This window comes from Labeo rohita, chromosome 25 (assembly GCF_022985175.1).
Source record: "Labeo rohita strain BAU-BD-2019 chromosome 25, IGBB_LRoh.1.0, whole genome shotgun sequence".
Taxonomy (NCBI): Eukaryota; Metazoa; Chordata; class Actinopteri; order Cypriniformes; family Cyprinidae; genus Labeo; species Labeo rohita.
Window position 1 is genome coordinate 28,946,009 of NC_066893.1, and position 22,060 is coordinate 28,968,068.

The window sequence follows — 22,060 nt, forward strand, 5'->3', positions numbered from 1 at the left end:
GCCATCCGCGCACCAATCTGATCTGAATAAAATGATTTGCGTTCCTAAATTCGGATCTGAATAACGATTCGCGAACCACCATTTCAGAACATACCTAAAGAGCACAGTTCAATTCCTGAAATGATTCACGAGTCCCGCTCCGAAGTTCCGATCTGAATCAAAAAATTCCAAAAACCTCTCCAATACGATTTAAATCAAATGACGCGAATCATTCAATTCGCGAAATGATTCGCGAACCCAGTCCGAAGTTCCAAATCAACTGAATCATGATATGCGATTTAAAGTCCCGATCTGAATAAAAAAAAAAAATCGCGAAACCGCTCCGAAGTTCTGATCTAAATCAAATGACACGAATCATTCGATTAGCGAAATGATTCGCGAGCCCGTTCCGAAGTTTCGATGTGAATCAAAAGATTTACGAAACCACTCCAAAGTTCCGATCTAAATCAAATGATTCACGATCCACTTTCCGATGTCCTATCTAAATAATGATTCGCGAACAATCATTTCAGATCGTGACTTCAGAAGGCGGATCGCGAATCATTCAATTCGCGAAATAATTCCGATCTGAATCAAACGATTCCGAAACCGCTCCGAAATCCCGCGCGCTATACCGCTCTGAAGTTCCGATCGAAATCAAATGATTCGCTATCTGTGTTTCGATGTCACATCTGAATAATAATTCACGAACCATCATTTCAAAACGTGACTTCGGAGCGCGAATAGTTTAATTCACGAAATGATTTGTGAAACCGCTCGAGAGTTCCGGTCTAAATCAAATCACGTGAATCAATCAATTTGCGAAATGATTCGTGAACCTGCTCCGAAAGTTTCGAATCAAGTGATTCGTGATACATGATTTGAAGTCCTGTTCTGAATCAAAAGATTTACGAAACCATTCCGAAGTCCCGATCCAAGAAAAATGAAGCGAAATATTCAATCACGAAATGATTCGCGAACCCGCTCCGAAGTTCCAAATCAAATGATTTGCGAGACGCGATCCGATTGGAGCGCTTCGAAACAGTGACTCATTTTGTGACGTAATACAATGGTTTAACTGATTCGGAGTTTTGAAAAGCTCTGTTTTATCCACCACTCCTGCGTGCTTTTTAATAACATTACAAGCGATGTCGAAATTCGAAAATGAATGCTTTTTTTCATCTGTTTTTTTTTCGCTTTAACTGAATGATCTAAGTAACGTGTTTGAATCAATCGGAGCGATTCCAACGCAAATGATTCACTCAATTGATTCATTTGTCTATTCATCCGCCTTTGGCGTCTTCACCCATGTTTACACGACAATGTCAGTACTACTACTGGCTTAGCTCGCTAGTTTTATGACAATAACTGAAATAAGAGAACAAGTATCACAAATTGAACATCTTTTCTTTCCATTTCAAAGATAACAGCCAACACAAATCTACGAACATATTCAGGTGAGGTAACCGCTAACTGTTAGATGGAAACGTTGTGTATTATGATGGATATTGTAGTTTAATTCACTATATTTAAAATAGTTTGAGCTCTGCAGTTCAGTTGGTGACAGTTTAATAGGAAATCAGTTGAAAGCATCGTCATCTCATACCATTGAAGTCAGTGTTATGATTAGCAGTATAACTTATGATGTAATAAATATTTGAGAAATTGTTGTATCTGATTGTATTAGTCTATATAGAGTGATAGTCATTGTAAAAAGATGGGAAATGCAAATGGGAGAAGACACAAGATTTGGTGTTTAAGAGCTGCTGAAGTCGAGAAACAAACATTTAAACATATGTACTGTAATTAAAATCATTACAGGTGTAATGATACAAACACTTAATTGTGAGAGCATAAAAAATGTTTTTGCCTGTAGTGTCTCAACTTTAAACTAGATGAGTAAAGTTTGAGAACAAACTTTAAGTTGTCTTGAGAAAGCCTAGCCTGAAAGTTTGAAGCAGTTGTAAAAGTATGAAAGCAGCTAGCATGATTTAACACATTGCTTACATGATTTAACATGTTGTTAACATGTTGTAGCATGATTAGCTTTTTGCCTGTATTTTTATAGGCTGATTACAATGTTGTTAGCATGATTAGCATGTTGTTAGCATAATTTGCAAGTTACTAGAATTTGTTAGCATGATTAGCCTGATTAGCATGTTGACAGCATGTTTCGCACATGATTAGCATGTTACTAGCATGTTTCTAACATGGCTAACATGTTACTAGCTTGTTGTTAACATGTTTCCAGCATGATTAACAAGTTGCTAACATGTTTCTGGCATGATTAGCAAGTTATTAGCATGATGCTAGCATGATTAGCATGTTTCTAACATGATTAGCAAGTTACTAACATGTTGTTAGCATGTTTCTAGTATTATTAGCATGTAACTAGCACATTGCTAGCATGATTACAAAGTTACTAGCATGTTGTTAGCATGTTTCTAGTATGATTAGCATGTAACTAACACGTTGCTAGCATGATTACCAAGTTACTAGCACGTTGCTAGCATGATTACCAAGTTACTAGCATGTTGCTAGCATGATTAGCCTGATTAGCATGTTGATAGTATGTTTCGCACATGATTAGCATGTTACTAGCATGTTGTTAGCATGTTTCTAGTATGATTAACATGTAACTAGCACGTTGTTAGCATGATTAGCATGTTACTAGCATGTTGTTACCATGTTTCTAGTATGATTAGCATGTAACTAGCACGTTGTTAGCATGATTACCAAGTTACTAGCACGTTGCTAGCATGATTACCAAGTTAATAGCATGATTAGCATGTTACTAGCATGTTGCTAACATGATTAGCAAGTTACTAGCATGCTGCAAGCTGATTAGCATGTTGTTAGCATGTTTCTAACATGATTAGCATGTTACTAGCATTTTGTTAACATGTTTCTAACATAATTAACATGTTGTTAGCATGATTATCATGTTACTAGCACGTTGCTAGTATGTTTCTATCATGATTAGCAAGTTATTAGCATGTTGTTAGCATGATTAGCATGTTACTAGCACGTTGTTAGCATGATTAGCAAATTACTAGCATGTTGCTATCATGATTTAGATAGCTAGATAGATTAGAAATATTAGAAATATTAGAGTGAAGCTTAAATGAGTCTGAATGGATTAGAAATAGTACATAGAAGGGAAGCTTGATTGAGCCTCAGTGGATTCTTGGAAGTGTTGAATAGTGTTGCTCATTTGAACATTCTGTCAATGTAAGTCTATGGGATTTTTGGTGGCTTTGATAGTCTGGTTTATGAAAACTGTAAACCGGATCAGTCTGAAAAGATACAGCACACCGAGTCAGACCAGTCTGAAGATCTGGGCTGAGTTTGGTGGTTCTAGCTTGAAAGGTCTAAGAGGAGGTAGATACCAAAATTTGGCTCAGAAGAAGAATAATAATAATCTTAAATAGTAAATAGTAGATCACAGCTGAAGAAGTGAAGTTAATATATAAGGATCTGTAGATTCACACCTGATTTTTCCTGCTGTTTCGTGTTTTGTAATGCAGTGTGATTGTGTTTGCAGTGCTCGAAGAGCTGCGGACACGGCGTCCGGACGCGGCAGGCGTACTGCATGAACAATCTGGGCCGCAGGCTGGTGGAGCGAGAGTGTAACGAGCAGCAGAGAGTCCTGAGCGAACCCTGCAACGACGTGCCCTGTCCCGACTGGAGCGCCAGCGAATGGAGTGAGGTACTGACCAAAGTTTTGCATACATAAACGTGACTTATATTCTAGAAAAACACTGTACTTTGAGACTTGAGTAGCATAACCTACAGTTCATTTGTGCATCCGTTCACATCAGTGTCTGGTGACGTGCGGCAAGGGCGTCCGGCACCGGCAGGTGCTTTGCATTCTGGGAGACGAGAAGCTGAACGAGCAGCGCTGCGACCCAAACGCCAAACCCTCGGCGGTGGGCAGCTGTGAGCTTCCCGAATGCGCGTCCTGGCAGGTCGGAGCCTGGAGTCCGGTGAGAAATAGACGTTCGGTTCCTTTGTCGTGTCAGTTTTTGTCACTGGACGTTCTGAATGTGAATGATGGTGTTGTAGTGTACGGTGAGCTGCGGTCAGGGCTATCAGATGCGTGCGGTCAGGTGTGTGTCGGGAGCTTACGGCGAGACGGTGCACGACAGGGAGTGTAACGCAGCCGCCAGACCTCGAGACAGTCAGGTGAGTAAAAACAGGAATACTTCCACCATCTGCACTAGGAAAAATGTCTTGTGTGTTCACAAAAGCTGCGTTTTGTTGATCAAACATTAAGTAAAAATTGTGCAATATTATTAAAATTTAAGTGTTTTCTGTGTGAGTATATTATAAAATGTAATTTATTCTTGTGATCAAAGCTGAATTTTAAGAATCATTACTCAGTCTTCAGTGCCACATGATCCTTCAGAAATCATTCAAAAGTTTGGTACAAGAATTCAAATAAAAGTTTAAAATTGATACTTTTATTAATCAAGGATACATTAAATTGATCAAAGGTGACATTTATTATGTTATAAAAGATTTCTGTTTCAAATAAATGAACGATGTTTCAATAAATTGTAATTTTATTTATTTATTTATTTTATTTGTTCTCTCTGTATAGGTTGTTTGCACATGACGTCATTGCTGTGGCGCGCAATGCAGTTGGAGGGCAGGAAGTGATATTTCTCCATAGGAATCACTAGCAGAAAGTAAAAAATGCCTATGTTTTGTGTTGTTTATGGATGCTCAAATCGGTCAAACCGAGAAACCACAAAATATCTTTTGTCATGTCTGAAAATTTGCTGTTCATAAGGGCGGAAAGGCAAGAATTGACCGAAAAGCGCAGGAAAAAGTGGCTTGTAAACCTCCGTCAGTGGTCAGGAGGAGAGTCGGATAATGCTTGTGTGTGCAAATGGTTAAGAAAAGATCTAATAATATGTTAAGATATTAATAAAGAAATATATAAATATACACAGTGTGAGACAGTGAGAATTCACCTAATGCTAAACGCCGCACGTAGACACAATGTAAGGTATTATATTTGTAGTTTCGAGAGCGTCATTGATTATAACGGAACATTGTGAGATTGCAATGAATTGTAGTGAGTGACAGCTTTTTAGTGACTACATGGAAGCGCTATTTGTTCGCTTACTATATAATCAGTTCCGAATTTGAATAAAAGTTTCGCTTTACGTGCTGCTAATAGGACCAACAGCCAAACGTTATTACCGTACAAGAGAAACGTAGAGAAACGAAAGTCTGTACTGTACAAGAGAAACATATAAACAGAAAATCACAACATATGTTGGATGTGATCCTTATGTTACGAAGAGGAGTGATTTTTCAACTAAATTGAAATAGCTGTCTCAGTTGTCTGTCATCAAGGCGGTGGAAATAAGCTACGCAACTAAGCCTGATAGCAAACAAACTCTTTCGAAAGTGATTCCCACATTTATATGAAGGATGCAGGATATATTGTTTTCAAATTCTGAATTGGTTATAGCCTAGAAAACGAGCAAATAGCGCTTTCATACAGTCACTAAAAAGCTGTGACTCACTTCAATTTATCGCAATCTCACAAGGTTCAATTGTCATCAACTGCAGATATAATATCTTATTTGCATTGTATGTACGTGTGGCATTTAGCATTGAGTGAATTCTCACTGTCTCACCCTGTGTCTATTTATATATTTCTTCATATCTTAATATTATTCATCTTTTATTAACCATTCGCACACACAAGCATTATCTGATTCTCCTCCTGACCGCAGACGCAGCTTTACAAGCCACTTTTCCCAATTTTTTTTAGTCAGTGTCTTGCCTTTTCCACCTTACGCAACAGCAGATGTTCATACACGATATGAAAAACCTTTTCTCGATTTGACCGATTTCCATAAACAACTGAAAACACAGTCATTTTGAGATTCTGCTATTGATTCCTATAGAGAAAAATCACTTCCTGGCCTCCAGCTGCATTTCGCGCATCCTCAGAATCACGTGACTGTGATTGAACAACCTATTCTCCTACTAATAAACTTTATTACAGCTAGTTGCCAAGGCCAATTTTTTATTTTTCAAGTTTGTTTTTAAGTTAATTTTTTTTTTTTATGTAATATATCTTTATTTTATAAACTAATAAACTAACTTTATTACAGTTAGTTGCCATCTAATATTTAATTTAATTTTATTAAATAATGTTGTTAATTTTATATAATTTTATTATATTTTATTCACAAAAAAGCAAGATATCTTAAATTTAAAACTAACTGTAAACTTTACACTTACTGTTTTCTCACTTCAGAAACTTTGAAAACATCATGCATTATAGAACAATTAAAAAAATATATATATTTATTTATTATTTATTTATTAAATTTCTTTGTATTGCCTCATTTGTTTTTATTCTGTAATGCTGTTTTTTTGGTAAAAAATATTTTTTTTTGTAAAAAATAAATAAATAAATAGTTTTATTTAACAATAATTAATTATTAAGTAATAAGTTATTATGTGTTTTGGTATTATTTTTTATTTGTTTTTGGTCAATTTAATACCTCAACTTAAGCTAATTTTATTTGTTTGAATTTTTTTTTTATATATTATATAACTTGCTAGTATATATATATATATATATATATATATATATATATATATATATAAAAGATATTAAATTTTATTTTATTAATTTATTTTTAATAGTTTTATAAACTCACTAATAAACTAACTTTATTACTGTTAATTGCCATCTAATATTTTATTACATTTTATTATTTTATTTTATTTCTAATATTTTTGTAAACTAATACACTTTATTACAGTTAGTAGCCAAGGCAAATGTTTTTTTTTTTTTTTTCAATATTAGTTTTTCATCTAATATTTTTCATCTTTATTTTATTTTATTTTTAAGTATTATTATTAGTTTTAAGTATGATTTCATTTTTATTTTTAGTTTTATAAACTAACTTTATATATTTAAATAATATTTTATTTTATTCACAAAAATCAAGATATGTTAAATTTAAACCCAACTGTGATATATTTACGCTTATGTTACGAATCTGGTCAGTGTCCTGCTGTCCGCTCACCACCAGATGTCACTCACTCTGTTTACACACACGGACTGTTGCACTACACCCCGGACTACATTCCCCATCAGCCATTGCACTTCATCCGCGTCCAATCAGAGACACTATAAAAGCCCCGGTCTTCCTGTCACTCACTGCCGAGTATTGAATTGTGTTTACAGTCATACAAAGCGTTCTCTGTGTATCCTGTGTCTAGTTCCCTTTTGTTTTGTCTTCTTCCGTCCTGCTGATTCTCCTAGTCTTGTTATCTCGTTTTGAACTCTCGCCTGTCTGACCATTCTCCTGCCTAGCCCTCGTAAGGATAACGTTCGCCGCTGGATTGACCCTCGCCCATCACGGATTACTCTCGTCTCGCCGTCCATACACCTGTCTGCCATTGTTTGACCCTGCCTGCCTGACCATGTCTTTGTCACGTCCTTTTAATAAAAGTATGCATATGGATCCGCTCGTCTCTCGTCTCACTCCCACCGTTACAGATTACTATTATCCTCACTTCAAAAAGCTTTGAAAACATCCTGCATTATAGAAATATTTTTTAATAAATTGTCATTTTTATTTAATTTTCTTTGTATTCCCCACTTGTTTTTGTTCTGTAATGTTGTTTTTGTTGAAATTTAAGTTTTGTAAATAAATAAATACATGCATAAATAAATAATAGTTTTATTTAACAATGCTGTTCTTTTGAACTTTCTGTTCATCTGTGATTCCTGAAAAATGAAATATATCACAGTTTCCACAAAAATACTGTGCAGCACAACTGTGTAAAATAATCATAAATGTTTGTTGAGCAGCAAATCAGCATATTAGAATGATTTCTGAAGGATCATGTGACACTGAAGACTGGAGTAATGATGCTGAAAATTCAGCGCTGCATCACAGAAATAAATTACATTTTACTAGATATTCATATAAAAACAGCTACTTTAAATTATAATAATATTTCACAATTTTTACTGCATGTTGATCAAAAAAACACAGCTTTGGTAAGCAGAAGAGACTTCTAATGTTAATGATTCCAAACCAATGATTCCTGACCAGTGGTTCATAATATCATCATGTTGTGTGTGTGTAGGACTGTGAGTTGTCAGCTTGTCCTCGCACAGCATCAGTGTTCAACACACCCAGACCTGCGGAGCCGCGTCACAGAGACACACAGTGGAGATACGGCTCATGGACCAGCGTGAGTAACATTTCTCATCAGATCATCTCATTTGGCTCCTTTGTGTCTGTCTTTATTAAGCTGGCTTGAGAAATCCAACTTACTGAAACCTGACTTAAACTTATTATTATTATTATTATTATTCTGAGACTAAAATGATCAACTCTAACTCCTCCTGGAGCTTTCTCAGACTGATCTGACCGGGATCTGTCTATCACTAGCCAAACCTAGCAACTAGAGTCATGCTAGTAGCTCGCTAATCATGCTAGAAACATGCTAGTAACTTGCTAACCGTGCTAGTAACATGTTAACAACATGCTAATCATACTAGAAACAGACCAGCAACATGCTAGTAACTTGTTAATCATGTTAGAAACATGCTAGCAACATGCTAATCATGTTAGGAACAGACTAGCAACAGGCTAGTAACTAGCCAATCATGCTTGAAACATGCTAACGACATGCTAATCATGTTAGCAACATGCTAGTAACATGCTAACGACATGCTAGTCATGTTAGAAACATGCTGCCAACATGCTAATCATGTTAGAAAAACATGTTAACAACATGCTAATCATGGTAGGAACAGACTAGGAACATGCTGGTAACTTGCTAATCATGCTAGCAACATGTTAATCATGCTAGTAACATGCTAATGACATGCTAATTATGTTAAAATCATACTAGCAACATGCTAATAACTTGTTAACCATGCTAATCATGCTAGATACATGCTTGGAACATGCTAATCATGCTAGAAACATGCTAGCAACGTGCTAACAACTTGGTAATCATGATAGAAACATGTTAGCAACATGCTAATCATGGTAGGAACAGACTAGGAACATGCTGGTAACTTGCTAATCATGCTAGCAACATGTTAATCATGCTAGTAACATGCTAACGACATGTTAATTATGTTAAAATCATACTAGCAACATGCTAATAACTTGTTAACCATGCTAATCATGCTAGATACATGCTTGGAACATGCTGATCATGCTAGAAACATGCTAGCAACATGCTAACTACTTGCTAATCATGTTAGAAACATGTTAACAACATGCTAATCATGGTAGGAACAGACTAGGAACATGCTGGTAACTTGCTAATCATGCTAGCAACATGTTAATCATGCTAGTAACATGCTAACGACATGCTCATTATGTTAAAATCATACTAGCAACATGCTAATAACTTGTTAACCATGCTAATAACATGCTAATCATGCTAGAAACATGCTAGCAACATGCTAACAACTTGATAATCATGATAGAAACATGCTAGCAACCTGTTAATCATGTTAGAAACATGTTGATGACATGCAAATTATGGTAAAATCATACTAGCAACATGCTAATAACTTGTTAACCATGCTGATAACATGCAAATAATGTTAGAAACATGCTTGCAAAATGCTAATCATGCTAGAAACATCCTAACAACTTGTTAATCATGATAGAGACATGCTAGCAACTTGCTAATCATGCTGGAAACATGCTAGCAACATGCTAATCATGCTAGAAATATGCTAGCAACTTGTTAAGCATGTTAAAAATCATACTAGAATCATGTTAGAAATATGCTAACAACTTGCTAATCATACTAGAATCATGCTAGCAACATGCTAATCATGCTAGCAACATGCTACCAACTTGCTAATCATGCTAGCAACCAGCTAATCATGCTGAAACATGTTAACAACTTGCTAATCATGTTAAAAACATACTAGAATTATGCTAGTAACATGTTAGCAACTTGCTAATCATACTAGAATCATACTAGCAACTTGCTAATCATGCTAGAAAGATGCTAACAATTTGCTTATTATGTTAGAAACATGCTACCAACTTGCTAATCATGCTAGATCTATCTGAAACTGTACTGACTTCAAAACATTCAAACTTTAACCTTTTAAAACTACTTTAAACTTCAAACTATTTCAAACTGAAAACCATCAAACTTAAAACTTTTTTTCTTAAAACGTCTTAAACTTTAAACTTTTTAAACTTTTCAAACTTCTTAAGGATCTTAAACTTTTCAAACTTTTTTTAAAACTTTCTGGTCTGGCCTTCTCAAACCAACTTAAAGTTTGTTTTGTCAAACTTTTTTTATCTAGTTGGTTCTAATAATTATCCGAGACAAAGTTGACAGTTCTGTGAAACGAGGATGTCCAGCTGGTCTCCTGAGCGTGTGTTTACGTGTCGCGTGTGTGTTTCAGTGCTCGGTGTCGTGCGGTGAGGGCCGGAGGGAGCGCTACGTCAGCTGTAGAGACGCTCAGGGCGGCGTAGCTGACGAGTCGTCCTGCGCTCATCTTCCTCGTCCTCCAGACTCCTCCATGTGTTTCAGTCCCTGTGGTCAGTGGAGGGAAGGAGAATGGACACCGGTGAGTCAAACACACTTAGTTTTAAAGTCCTGCGTGGGCTATATATAAAAAAACGTACACTGTGCAAATAAACAGTGCATGCGGTTGGTCCTGTTATGTGTGTTTAATGTGAGGTCCGTGCCATTAAAGTAGATGTTTTCATTCAGGTAGCTGCTATAAACATGGAAAAGAGTGTTATTTTAGTATTATTTATTTACTGTTATAGTATTTATTAATGTTTTGTATTAGCTTTTAGTTTTATATTTTCAGATTTAATTTTAGTTTAGTTAAAATTGTATTAAATTTTTTTTATGTGTTTTTTTGGTAGTATTTCTCAAGATTTTAATTTAGTTTAAATTTGTTATTGAATATTTGTAGTCAGTTTAGTACCTCAACTTAAACTTTATTTCAGTTTATTTCAAAATGTTAAATTTTTTTAAAAAGTTGTTTTAAGTTTACATTTTTCCATTTAATATTTTTTATAAACTAACTTCATTACAGCTAGTTGCCAAGGCAATTTATTTATTTTTTTTTTTTAGGTTTTTTAAGTTGAAGTTTTTCATCTAATATTTTTCACCTTTATTTTATTTTATTTTTAATAATTTTATAAACTAATAAACTGACTTTATTACAGTTAGTTAATATTTAATTTAATTTAATTTTGTTAACTTTATATTTTATTTTATTTTATTTTATTTTATTTTATTTTATTTTATTTTATTTTATTCACAAAAAAGCAAGATATCTTAAATGTAAACCCAACTGTGAAGTATTCACATTTATTATTTTAATTATTTATTTTTTCTGTAATGCCCCATTTGTTTTTGTTTTGTAATACTGTGTTTTGTTAAAATTTAAGTATTGTAAAATAAATAAATAAATAGTTTTATATATTATTATAATATATTGTGTGTTTTTGGGCAGTATTTTTCAATATTTCTGTTAATTTTTTTTTTGTATTAAATGTTTTTAGACAATTTAGTACCTCAACTTTAACTTTATTTCAGTTCATTTAAAAATGTTACATTTACAAAGTTTTTTTTTGTTAAGTTTATGTTTTTCCATCCAATATTTATTTTTAATTTAATTTAATTTAATTTTATTATTTATTTTATTTTATTTTTAATAGTTTTATAAACTAACTAATAAACTAACATTATTACAGCTTATTACCAAGGCAAAATTTTAATATACTTTTTTAAAAATTTATTTTATTTTTAATAGTTTTATAAGCTAACTAATAAACTAACTTTATTACAAAGTTTATTTATCTTTATTAATTAATTTTTAAATTTTTTTAAGTTGTTTTTCATCTAATATTTTTCATCTTTATTTTATTTTATTTTATTTTATTTTTAATAGTTTTATAAACTAACTAATAAACTAACTTTATTACAGTTTGTTGCCATCTAATATTTTATTTAATTTATATTATTTAATTTTATTTTATTCATAAAAAAAGCAAGATATGTTCAATTTAAATCCAACTGTGAAGTATTTACACTTACTATTGTCTTCGCTTCAAAAAACTTTGAAAACATCCTGCATTATAGAACAATTTTTCAGTAAATTGTCATTTTTATTATTTTAATGATTTTATTTTTTCCTCTGTATTCCCTCACTTTTGAAACTGTGTTTTGTTAAAAAATATATAAAAAAATTATTTAACAATAACAACGCTGGTAAATAAGAGAAAAAAATGGCACAAAATAGTAAACGCTGTGTATTTTTGTGGCCAAGTTTAGCCCATATTGAGGTGTGCTGCCTAGGCAGACGGCTGTCTAGTGGTGTTTTGTGTGTTCATTGTGGTGTGTTTTTGTCGTCCAGTGCTCGGTGTCATGCGGTGTGGGTCGCTCCACGCGGCGGGTCGTGTGCATGAACTACCATCATCAGGTGGACGAGTCGTTCTGTCACCCGGACGAGCGTCCCAGCACTGAGCAGGAGTGTGCGGCCGCCCCCTGCAAATCCTCCTACCACTGGCCCAACAACCAGCCCTACGTCCCCTACGACCCCGGCAACCACCCCGGGCACCACAGCTGGAACGTCCCGTCTGCAGACAACCAGTGGAGGACGGGACCCTGGGGAGCCGTGAGTGCCACCGTCACTTATTCTGCTTCATGTTAACTTCAGGATAACTTACATTTCTAAACAAAACTAATTTTTAATTTTTTTTTTTTTACTATGTATATATTAAAATGTTATAAAATTTTACTATATATAGTTTACTATATACTGAAATAAATACATTTTATAATATAAATATAAAATAAATAAATTTGTAATGTAATTTATAAAATAAATGCATTTTATAATTTTTAAATACTTTAATAATATTACTAATTGTAATTTTAAGCACATCTTACGTTTTTCACACAATACGTTGCAATTTTGTGATGCTTAAGTTTACTTTAGCATTTAAAAATTATTGATTTTAGTTTTTAGTGCTTATTTTTTTCATTTAAAATTATTATTTAAAATAGAAAAAAATACTATTATCATGATATTTTAAAAAAAGAATTATAGAAATATATGTATTTATATATTTTTACATATTTTTATTAATGGAATATTTACTATATACTGAAATATATAATATACTGAACATAAATGAATGCATTTACATTTTATAATATATAATTTATAAAATAAATAACTACATTTATAATAGAATTTACAGAGTAAATAAATGCATTTTATAATTTTTAAATACTTTAATAATATTACTAATTTTAATTTTAAGCACATCTCATGTTTTTCACACAGTTCACTGCAATTTTGCGATGCTTAAATGTATTAGAGTATTAAAAAATGTATATTTTGCCTATTAATATATTTCTTTGTATATTTTTACATATTTTATACATGGAAAGTTTACTATATACTGAAATAAATAAATACATTTATAATGTAATTTAAAAAATAAATAAATGCATTTTATAATTTTGAAGTACTTTAATAATATACTTTAATAATATAACATTTACATTTATTATTTAAAATAGAAAAAAAAAATACTGTTTTCACAATTATTTTAAAAATAATTATAATAAAATATAGTAATATATATTTTCATTTTTTACACAATTTATCTGTCAGACATTGACCATAACGTAGCATTCTGGCTTATTGTATTAGCCAGAATTTTAATATCAGTGCATACCTAACATTATAGCATGACTAAAATATCTACATATTATAATGATGTTTTATTATTTCAAGTGCATGATCATTATTAATGTCAACAGAGCTTGTTTTCCATCTCACATGTGTTTTGTGAGAAGCACACGCGTGTCGATCCTCTTACAGAATCACAGTCTGTTTGCTTTAGTCAAACGTTTCATATTTCATGCTCATCGTGAGCCTTTCTGTCATCTGACTGCAATTTCCTTCATTAGCACATGTGCCCATTAGCTTTGATCCGCTGCTGCGAGCACTGATGCATGCTGGGATTGAATGAGTGCCAGAGTGTGTGCGAGGCGTTTCATACAGGACATTATTAGTGTGGTTTGTGGGATTATATGAAGATAATACAACGTAATACAGGCTGTGAAAAGACATATATTGCCGCAGGAACACAAACTCATATAGAAAGTCATGTGACATCAACCTCCCGCTGATATATATGTGAGAAAATGAGCTGAGTAGAGTCCTTGAATAGCTCTGAGTGAACCATAATGACTCAAAAGGTTTATAATACTGTACGTTTACAGATGCAGATTTATTATAATATATTATTCACAGATGCAATGTGTTTTTCATACTACAATAATGAGAATTGGAGGTGAAATGTGTTGAATTGGCATTGAAATAATTTTACAATGCAAAAAATTATGCATTCAGCTCTGTTTTGACTCAGAATAAATACATACAAATTTCTAAAACCTGCATAGTTTTTAGTAAGGGAGTGAAACTTTGTATATGCTTTAAGATACTCTAAATATACATCATTCTTTTTTTTCAGATTTTTTACAGATATTTTTTAAGAGATACAACATGTTTCGTGTGCGGGTCATTTTTGACCCGGGTATGTATGTAATACCATTAGGTGTCAAAAATACACATCAGTGAAGTTATATTTGTGTCTAAAAACTTTTGTAAAATATATTTAGCCTTTTCTCTGTATCTCACACTCTGTTGGGACTGAATTTTGTTGATAAACATGACGTAAATTTCATCACTTTATTCATCTGAAAGTGGAAGTTTATACAAGTAAAATTAATTTATTTTCTTTGAAAGCTTTTCAGAGTACTATCGAAGTTGTTTTGTTAGAAATAAACAAAATTTGTGATGTTTTTGAGCAGTCATGAGTTATAAATTCAAAGGAATTTAATTAAATTCCATTCATTCCGATGCAGGTAATTCTCATTATATGTAATTCTCGTATATGTTTTTATAAATTTCATACAATGTTATATTCAAATACAATTTCTCATCAATGTTGTAAAAATGATATTATTTTTTGGATCATATTTTTTTTGGTGTAGTTCAGGTGTAAGTGCGTGAAATTTCAAAGCATTTCTCAATTCTTGAGCTGAGTAGAGTCCTTCAACGGCTCTGAGTGAACAATAATGACTCAAGCTGTTTATAATACTGTACGTTTACAGATACAGAAATAATGCATTCGGGTCTGTTTTGACTCAAAATAAATACATACAAATTTCTAAAACCTGCATAGTTTTTAGTAAGGGAGTGAAACTTTGCATATGCTTTAAGGTACTCTAAATATACATCATAATTTTTTTTTCTGATTTTTTACAATTATTTTTTAAGAGATATAACATGTTTCGTGTTCGGCTCATTTTTGACCCGGGTGTTTATGGAGCACCATTAGGTGTCAGAAATACATATCAGTGAAGTTATATTTGTGTCTAAAAACTGTTGTGAAATATATTAAGGCTTTTTCTCCATATTTCTCCATGTTTATCAACTCTTTTGTTGGTAAACATGAATATGTACATAAAATTCATCACTTTATTGATCTGAAAGTAGAAGTTTATACAAGTAAAATTAATTTATTTTCTTTGAAAGCTTTTCAGAGTACTATCGAAGTTGTTTTGTTAGAAATAAACAAAATTTGGGATGTTTTTGAGCAAACATGAGTTATAAATTCAAAGGAATTGAATTAAATTCCATTCATTCCAATGCGGGTAATTCTCAGAATTTATGTTTTTTTAAATATCATACGATGATATACTCAAATACAATTTCTCATCAATGTTGTAAAAAATATATAGTTTTTTTGCATCATAGTTTTTTTTGTGTAGTTTGTGTGTAATTTGAAATTTAAAAGAATTTCAATTTTTTGAGGCACAGTAACATTTAAAACTTATTTTCACATTCACTGATTAATAAGAAGTTGCTGATCAGATACAGTATAGTTTTAGTGGAAAAATATTAAACTATGACTTATAAAATAAAAATAATTTTGAATGCATAATGAGGCTTTATTTTCTTTATGCAAAATAGGATTGGATGAAGTTTATTAATCCCCAAAGGAAAGTGTACATAGATCCTCATGTCTTTGATTTGGTGGTGCTGAGATGTGTTTGTGTTTGTGTTCAGTGCTCCAGCACGTGTGAAGGCGGGTTCCAGCGGCGGGTCGTGGTCTGTCAGGACGCAGACGGACGCAGCACCAATCACTGCGACGAGAGAGTCAAACCCGACGAATCAAAGAGCTGCGACTCCGGACCCTGTCCACACTGGAACTACGGCATCTGGGGAGAGGTCAGACACACCAGAGCTTAAATATAGCATGTTAAATTCATAGAATGTTCATTTAATACTTTATTAAGAACATAATTGACATTATAATTACAGTGAACATAATTTTAACTTAGTGGGATGAAAATTAGGATTTTATTTTATAGTTTTTAGTAATTACAATAAAATATATTAAATATTACTACTTATAACATGCTTGTAATATTTTTTATATTTAATAATTCTTAATTTTAAATAATAATTTTAATGATAATGTTTGTAATAAAATAACAATTTATTTTAATGTTAATTTAGAATATTATTTTATTCATTATAAAAATAGCTGTGTATTATTTTATATTCCACAGTTTTTAACAAGTCAAAATACACATATAACTATTATAAATTATAAGTATAAAATCATATTATTTAATTCACTGATATTTAATAATAATATTATTTATTTATTACCAAAGTAAATCTCAAAATGGACTATTAATGTTTTATATATATATATGTATATATATATATATATATATATATATATATATATATTAGTTTATTAGTTTTAGTTTATTTTTTTATTATTTAATTATTAAAATAACAATTATAATAATAAACAATTATTAAAATAATTGTGTATTATAATCCACAATGTGTTCAAAAAGTCATAAGAAATATTGATTAAGTTAAATATCATTCAGTACTTAAATATTATTATGTGTTATATGTTGTATTATATTTATATATTATATTTATTTAATAGTTAATATTTTTTGGATAATTGTTTTGCCAATATTTAAATATTAATCTATTTTAATTATTATTTGTATTAATTATTAAAATACTGTTGTGTTATTTTAAAATCTACAGTGTTCAATAAGTCAACAGAAATTTTGATTATAAATATTACATATTTATTATTAAAAAGTCTCTACTTATTTTTTTAAAGTAATATTATTATTATTATTGTTATTATTATTATTAATTGTATAATTTTAGTAATTCTGTTTCATTTTATAGTTTTAGTAATTACAATAATAATTATTAAATATTAATTATAATATGCATATAATGTTATATTTATATTTAATAAATATTATTTTTTTAATGATAATATTTGTAATAATAAAATAATAATTTCTTCTAATACTAATTTATAATACTAATTTATAACTCTGTATTATTTTATATTCCACAATGTTTCAAGTTAAGATATTATTTAAATATTATTTAATTCACATTATTGAGTTCACATTTTGATTATAAATATTACATATTATTAATTCATTACTTAAAAGCCACTACTTATTTTTATCATAAATAATAGTGATAGTAAATAATGGATAATGAATAAAATAATGGAATAAAAAATAAAATAAATAATAGTAAATAATAATAAAATGTTAAATAATATTTTTATTGTTTATTAATGAATACTTTTTATTGTATTATTTTATAATCCAAAATGTTCAACAAGAGAACTACTGATTGTAAATATGAAATATAATTCAATCAGTATCAAAAGAGTATTAATAAATGTAGATAAGTAAATTATAAAATGACTGTTTAACTCATTATTAATGTTCTTTATGAGTATTTGAATATTGCATCATCTTAGCAACATGTCAAACTGTACTGGAATCAGTCTCTCTTGTGCCTCATAGAAACAAGGGTTTGACGCTCTCCGTCTCTTCTTGTCTCTGTCCTGTAGTGCACGCGGTCGTGCGGCGGCGGTCAGCGCACGAGGTTGGTGGTTTGTCAGCGTCCGAACGGGCAGAGGTTGAACGAGCACAACTGCGACATGTTGGACAAACCGGCCGACGTGGAGCAGTGCAACGGCCAGCCCTGTCCCGGCGCCGCTTCCTGGCACAGACGACCATGGAAGCCGGTACGATAGATAGCAACTCTGTCTGTGTGTCTGTCTGTCTGTGTCACGTCCATCAGACGCTCGTCCACGGAGCCCAAAGACACGCGGGGTTCACGTTCAGTTCAAAACACACTTCGACATCGCTCAGAAACGCCAGAGATCAGCTGCTTACTGTTTCGTTTATAATCAGAGTCAAAGTGATGCTCTTCCTCAGTGTTTTTGTTTTGTTTTCCAGGTCAAATATCTAAAGATTCTTAAATCAAGATACATTTACTTGAGCAGCAAAATGACTTTAGGTGTTACGTTTTGTTTTCTTAAAACATGCATCAAAATTAAGTGAGTTTTAGACTCGTTCAGACTTCCATTCTCATATTTCTGTTTCTATCTAGATGAGCATAACGCATAGAATCATGCTAGTAACTTGCTAATCATGCTAGCAACATGCTAGTAACTTGCTAATCATGCTAGCAACATGTTAGTAACTTGCTAATCATGCTAGCATCATGCTAGTAACTTGCTAATCATGCTAACAACATGATAGTAACTTGCTAATTATGCTAGCAACATGCTAGTAACTTGTTAATCATGTTAGCAACATGCTAGTAACTTGTTAATAATGCTGGCAACATGCTAGTAACTTGCTAATCATGCTAGGAACATCCCAGCAACCCGTTAACGTTGTGTTAATCATATTAGCAAAATATTAGAAACATGCTAGTAACTTGTTAATCATGCTAACAAAATGCTAGTAATTTGCTAACGTCATGTTAATCATGCTAACAACATGTTACTCATGCTAATAATATGCTAGCAACTTGCTAATCATGCTAACAACATGCTAATTATGCTAGGAACATCCTAACAACACACTAAAATTAAAATTAAATTAAATTAATAAAAATTAATTAGCAATTAAAACATGCTAAGTACATGTTAGTCATGCTAGTAACATGATTAACAACACACTAATCATTCTAGAATCATGTTAGTAACTAGTTAATCATGTTAACCACATGTTAGTAACTTGTTAATCATGCTAACAACATGCTAACATCATGCTAGTAACTTGTAAATCGTGTTAACAACATGCTAGTAACTTGCTAATCATGCTAGGAACATCCTAGCAACCCGTTAACGTTGTGTTAATCATATTAGCAAAATATTAGAAACATGCTAGCAACTTGCTAATCATGCTAGCAACATGCTAACATAATGCTAGTAACTTGTTAATCATGCTAGGAACATCCTAGCAACACGTTAACGTTATGTTAATTATGCTGACAACATGTTAATCATTATAATAATATGTTAACAACATGATAATAATGTTAGAAACATGATTAGCGACATGTTAATTAATTGTTAGTTGTGCTAGCAACATGTTAGCAACTTGCTAATCATCTAAGCAACATGCTAGAATCATACTAGTAACTTGTTAATCATGTTACAACATGCTAGTAACATGCTAATCATGTTAGGAACATCCTAGCAACATGATAACATCATGTTAATCATGATAGAAACATTCTAATCATGTTAATAACATGCTAGCAACATGATAAGCAACATGCTAAGTACATGTTAGTCATGATAGCAACATGCTAATCTCCAAGTTTTGAAACTTCACGGCTTTTCAGGCTTTCTCAACCAAACTTGTCTTCGCAAACTTTTTTAATCTAGTTTAATTTTTTTGCAGTTTGATGCAAAGTAAGACTTAATACCTTTAGTCATTTTGTGTCTCAATTAAATACATGTTGATTTAAGAAACTTTGATATTTGACCTGGAAAATAAGATTAAAATACAAATAAAATAATTTTTGCAGTGAATCTTCAGGCCACCTAAGCAGATTTACACAATGTCGTTAAAAACAGTTATTAAAAACACGCTCACACAAAATTAGAGGAACCGTGTCTGAAAAACGGAGAAATCATTCGTGCAATTTTATTTGTACTCGAGTTTGAGCTGTAATCTAAAAACACAAGTGTATATTTGTGTATAAGAGTTTAATATTTTAATTATTATTATTATTATTATGACAATTACCCAGCAGCCACTTATTGTATATTATATTTGTATCTTTGTACAGAATGAGTATTTTTAAAATCATCAATTCGTCTTATCTATTTTATTTAATGTTTCAAACTGGTGCTCGTGACGTCGACTTGTACAGAGGAAAATAATTTTTGTTAGCATTTTTGTTTTAATTACGATGTGAAATTAGTGTTTGAAAGATCTGCAGTTCTATATTGTTCAACCGAAATCACGGCTGCAGGATATAAACATATCTGAGTATTGATAACCACACTTTAGTTAGTTTGACAAGCGTTTGCAATACTTTGACGTGGACTGAAACACTCCAGGAAAACTTGATAAATGACAAATGAAAGAAATACCTCATCGTTCAGTCTCTGTCTCAAAATGCACTTGCAAAATGCAATAAAGCAGAATTGTAATAAAATCAAACGACTAAAGATTTCAGCCTCGTTTAACCCTCATAATGCATTCAACATATGTATGCTTTTTTTGCAGAATCGATATTTTATGAAAATGAATATATATATATATATATATATATTTCTTTTTAACTAAAATCATATTGTGTCTAATCAACTTCTCATTAATGAGTAAATGTGAAAAAATATCAGTTTTGAATTTTACATTATTACTGCATTTACCCCTTTTTTATTAATTAAAAAAAAAGATTTTTTTTTTTTAATTTCAAATTACACATGAGACACCAAAAAATTTATGATGCAAAATATTTATATATATATTTTTGAAATATTGATGATAAATTTTACTCTAATATATTAATGTATGAAATTTATAAAAATATATAATCTTAGAATTACCAGTGTGAATGGACTTTCCTTTGAATTTCATTATTGCTCAAAAACAGCCCAAATTTGACACTTACACATTTATTTCTAACAAAACAACATAAATATTACTCTGAAAAGTTTTCAAACAAAATCAAGCAAAACGATTTGTCACAATTAATTGATTCAAAATAAAAGTTTATTAAAGCATACTATATGTGTGTGTACTGTGTATATTTATTATGTATATATAAATACACACACATACATGTATATATTAAGGAAAGTATTTTACATTTACATGTAAAATATTTATATTTAAATATAATATAAATTATATGCAAGTGTTTACATACAAATACATAAACACTGCTGCTCAAAGGTTTTGGATCAGTAAGACTTGTAATGTTAATTTAAAAAAAAGTATTATGCTGAACAAAAATACAGAAAAAAAATGTAATATTGCAAAATGTTATTGCAACATAAAATAATGGTTTTTATTTTATTATACTTTTAAAATATAATTTATTCATGTGATGCAAAGCTGAATTTTCATCAGCTGTTTTTCCAGTCTTAAGTGTCACATGATCTTTCAGAAATTATTTTAATATGTTGATTTATTAGTAGAATTATCAATGTTGGAAACATTTGTGCTGTCAAATAATTTTTTAGCTGTGATTCTTTTTTTTTTCAGGATTCTTTGATGAATAACAAGTTAAAAAGAACAGCATTTATTCAAAATATTAATCTTTTCTAACAATGTAAATCTATGCTATCACCATTTATTAATTTAACACATCCTTGGTGAGTAAAAATATTAAATTTACTGACCAAAAATCTTTAAACTATAGTGTATGTTATTAGAAAATCTTTCTGTTTTAAATACTGTTCTTTTTAACCTTTTGTTGATCAAAGAATCCTGAAAAAAAATCACAGGTTCCAAAAAACGGTTTTCAACATTGATAATAAATCAGTGTATTAGAATAATTTGGACTGGAGTATCAGCTGATGAAAATTCAGCTTTGCATCACAGGAATAAATTACATTTTAAAGTATATTAAAATAAAAAACATTATTTTATATTGCAATAACATTATGTATTT

At 31.1% G+C, this 22,060-nt stretch overlaps 1 protein-coding gene across 1 annotated transcript in view; it reads left to right on the forward strand.

The window, feature by feature from the left end:
* The window catches only part of LOC127156714 (A disintegrin and metalloproteinase with thrombospondin motifs 20), a 163,979-nt gene that overhangs the window by 94,522 nt on the left and 47,397 nt on the right, over positions 1-22,060 (forward strand). The window contains exons 21-28 of the mRNA XM_051099736.1: positions 3,524-3,688; positions 3,801-3,965; positions 4,045-4,164; positions 8,116-8,223; positions 10,424-10,588; positions 12,395-12,655; positions 16,130-16,291; positions 17,982-18,158. Of these exons, the coding sequence (XP_050955693.1) occupies positions 3,524-3,688; positions 3,801-3,965; positions 4,045-4,164; positions 8,116-8,223; positions 10,424-10,588; positions 12,395-12,655; positions 16,130-16,291; positions 17,982-18,158 (1,323 nt within the window). The remainder of the gene's footprint in view (positions 1-3,523; positions 3,689-3,800; positions 3,966-4,044; positions 4,165-8,115; positions 8,224-10,423; positions 10,589-12,394; positions 12,656-16,129; positions 16,292-17,981; positions 18,159-22,060) is intronic.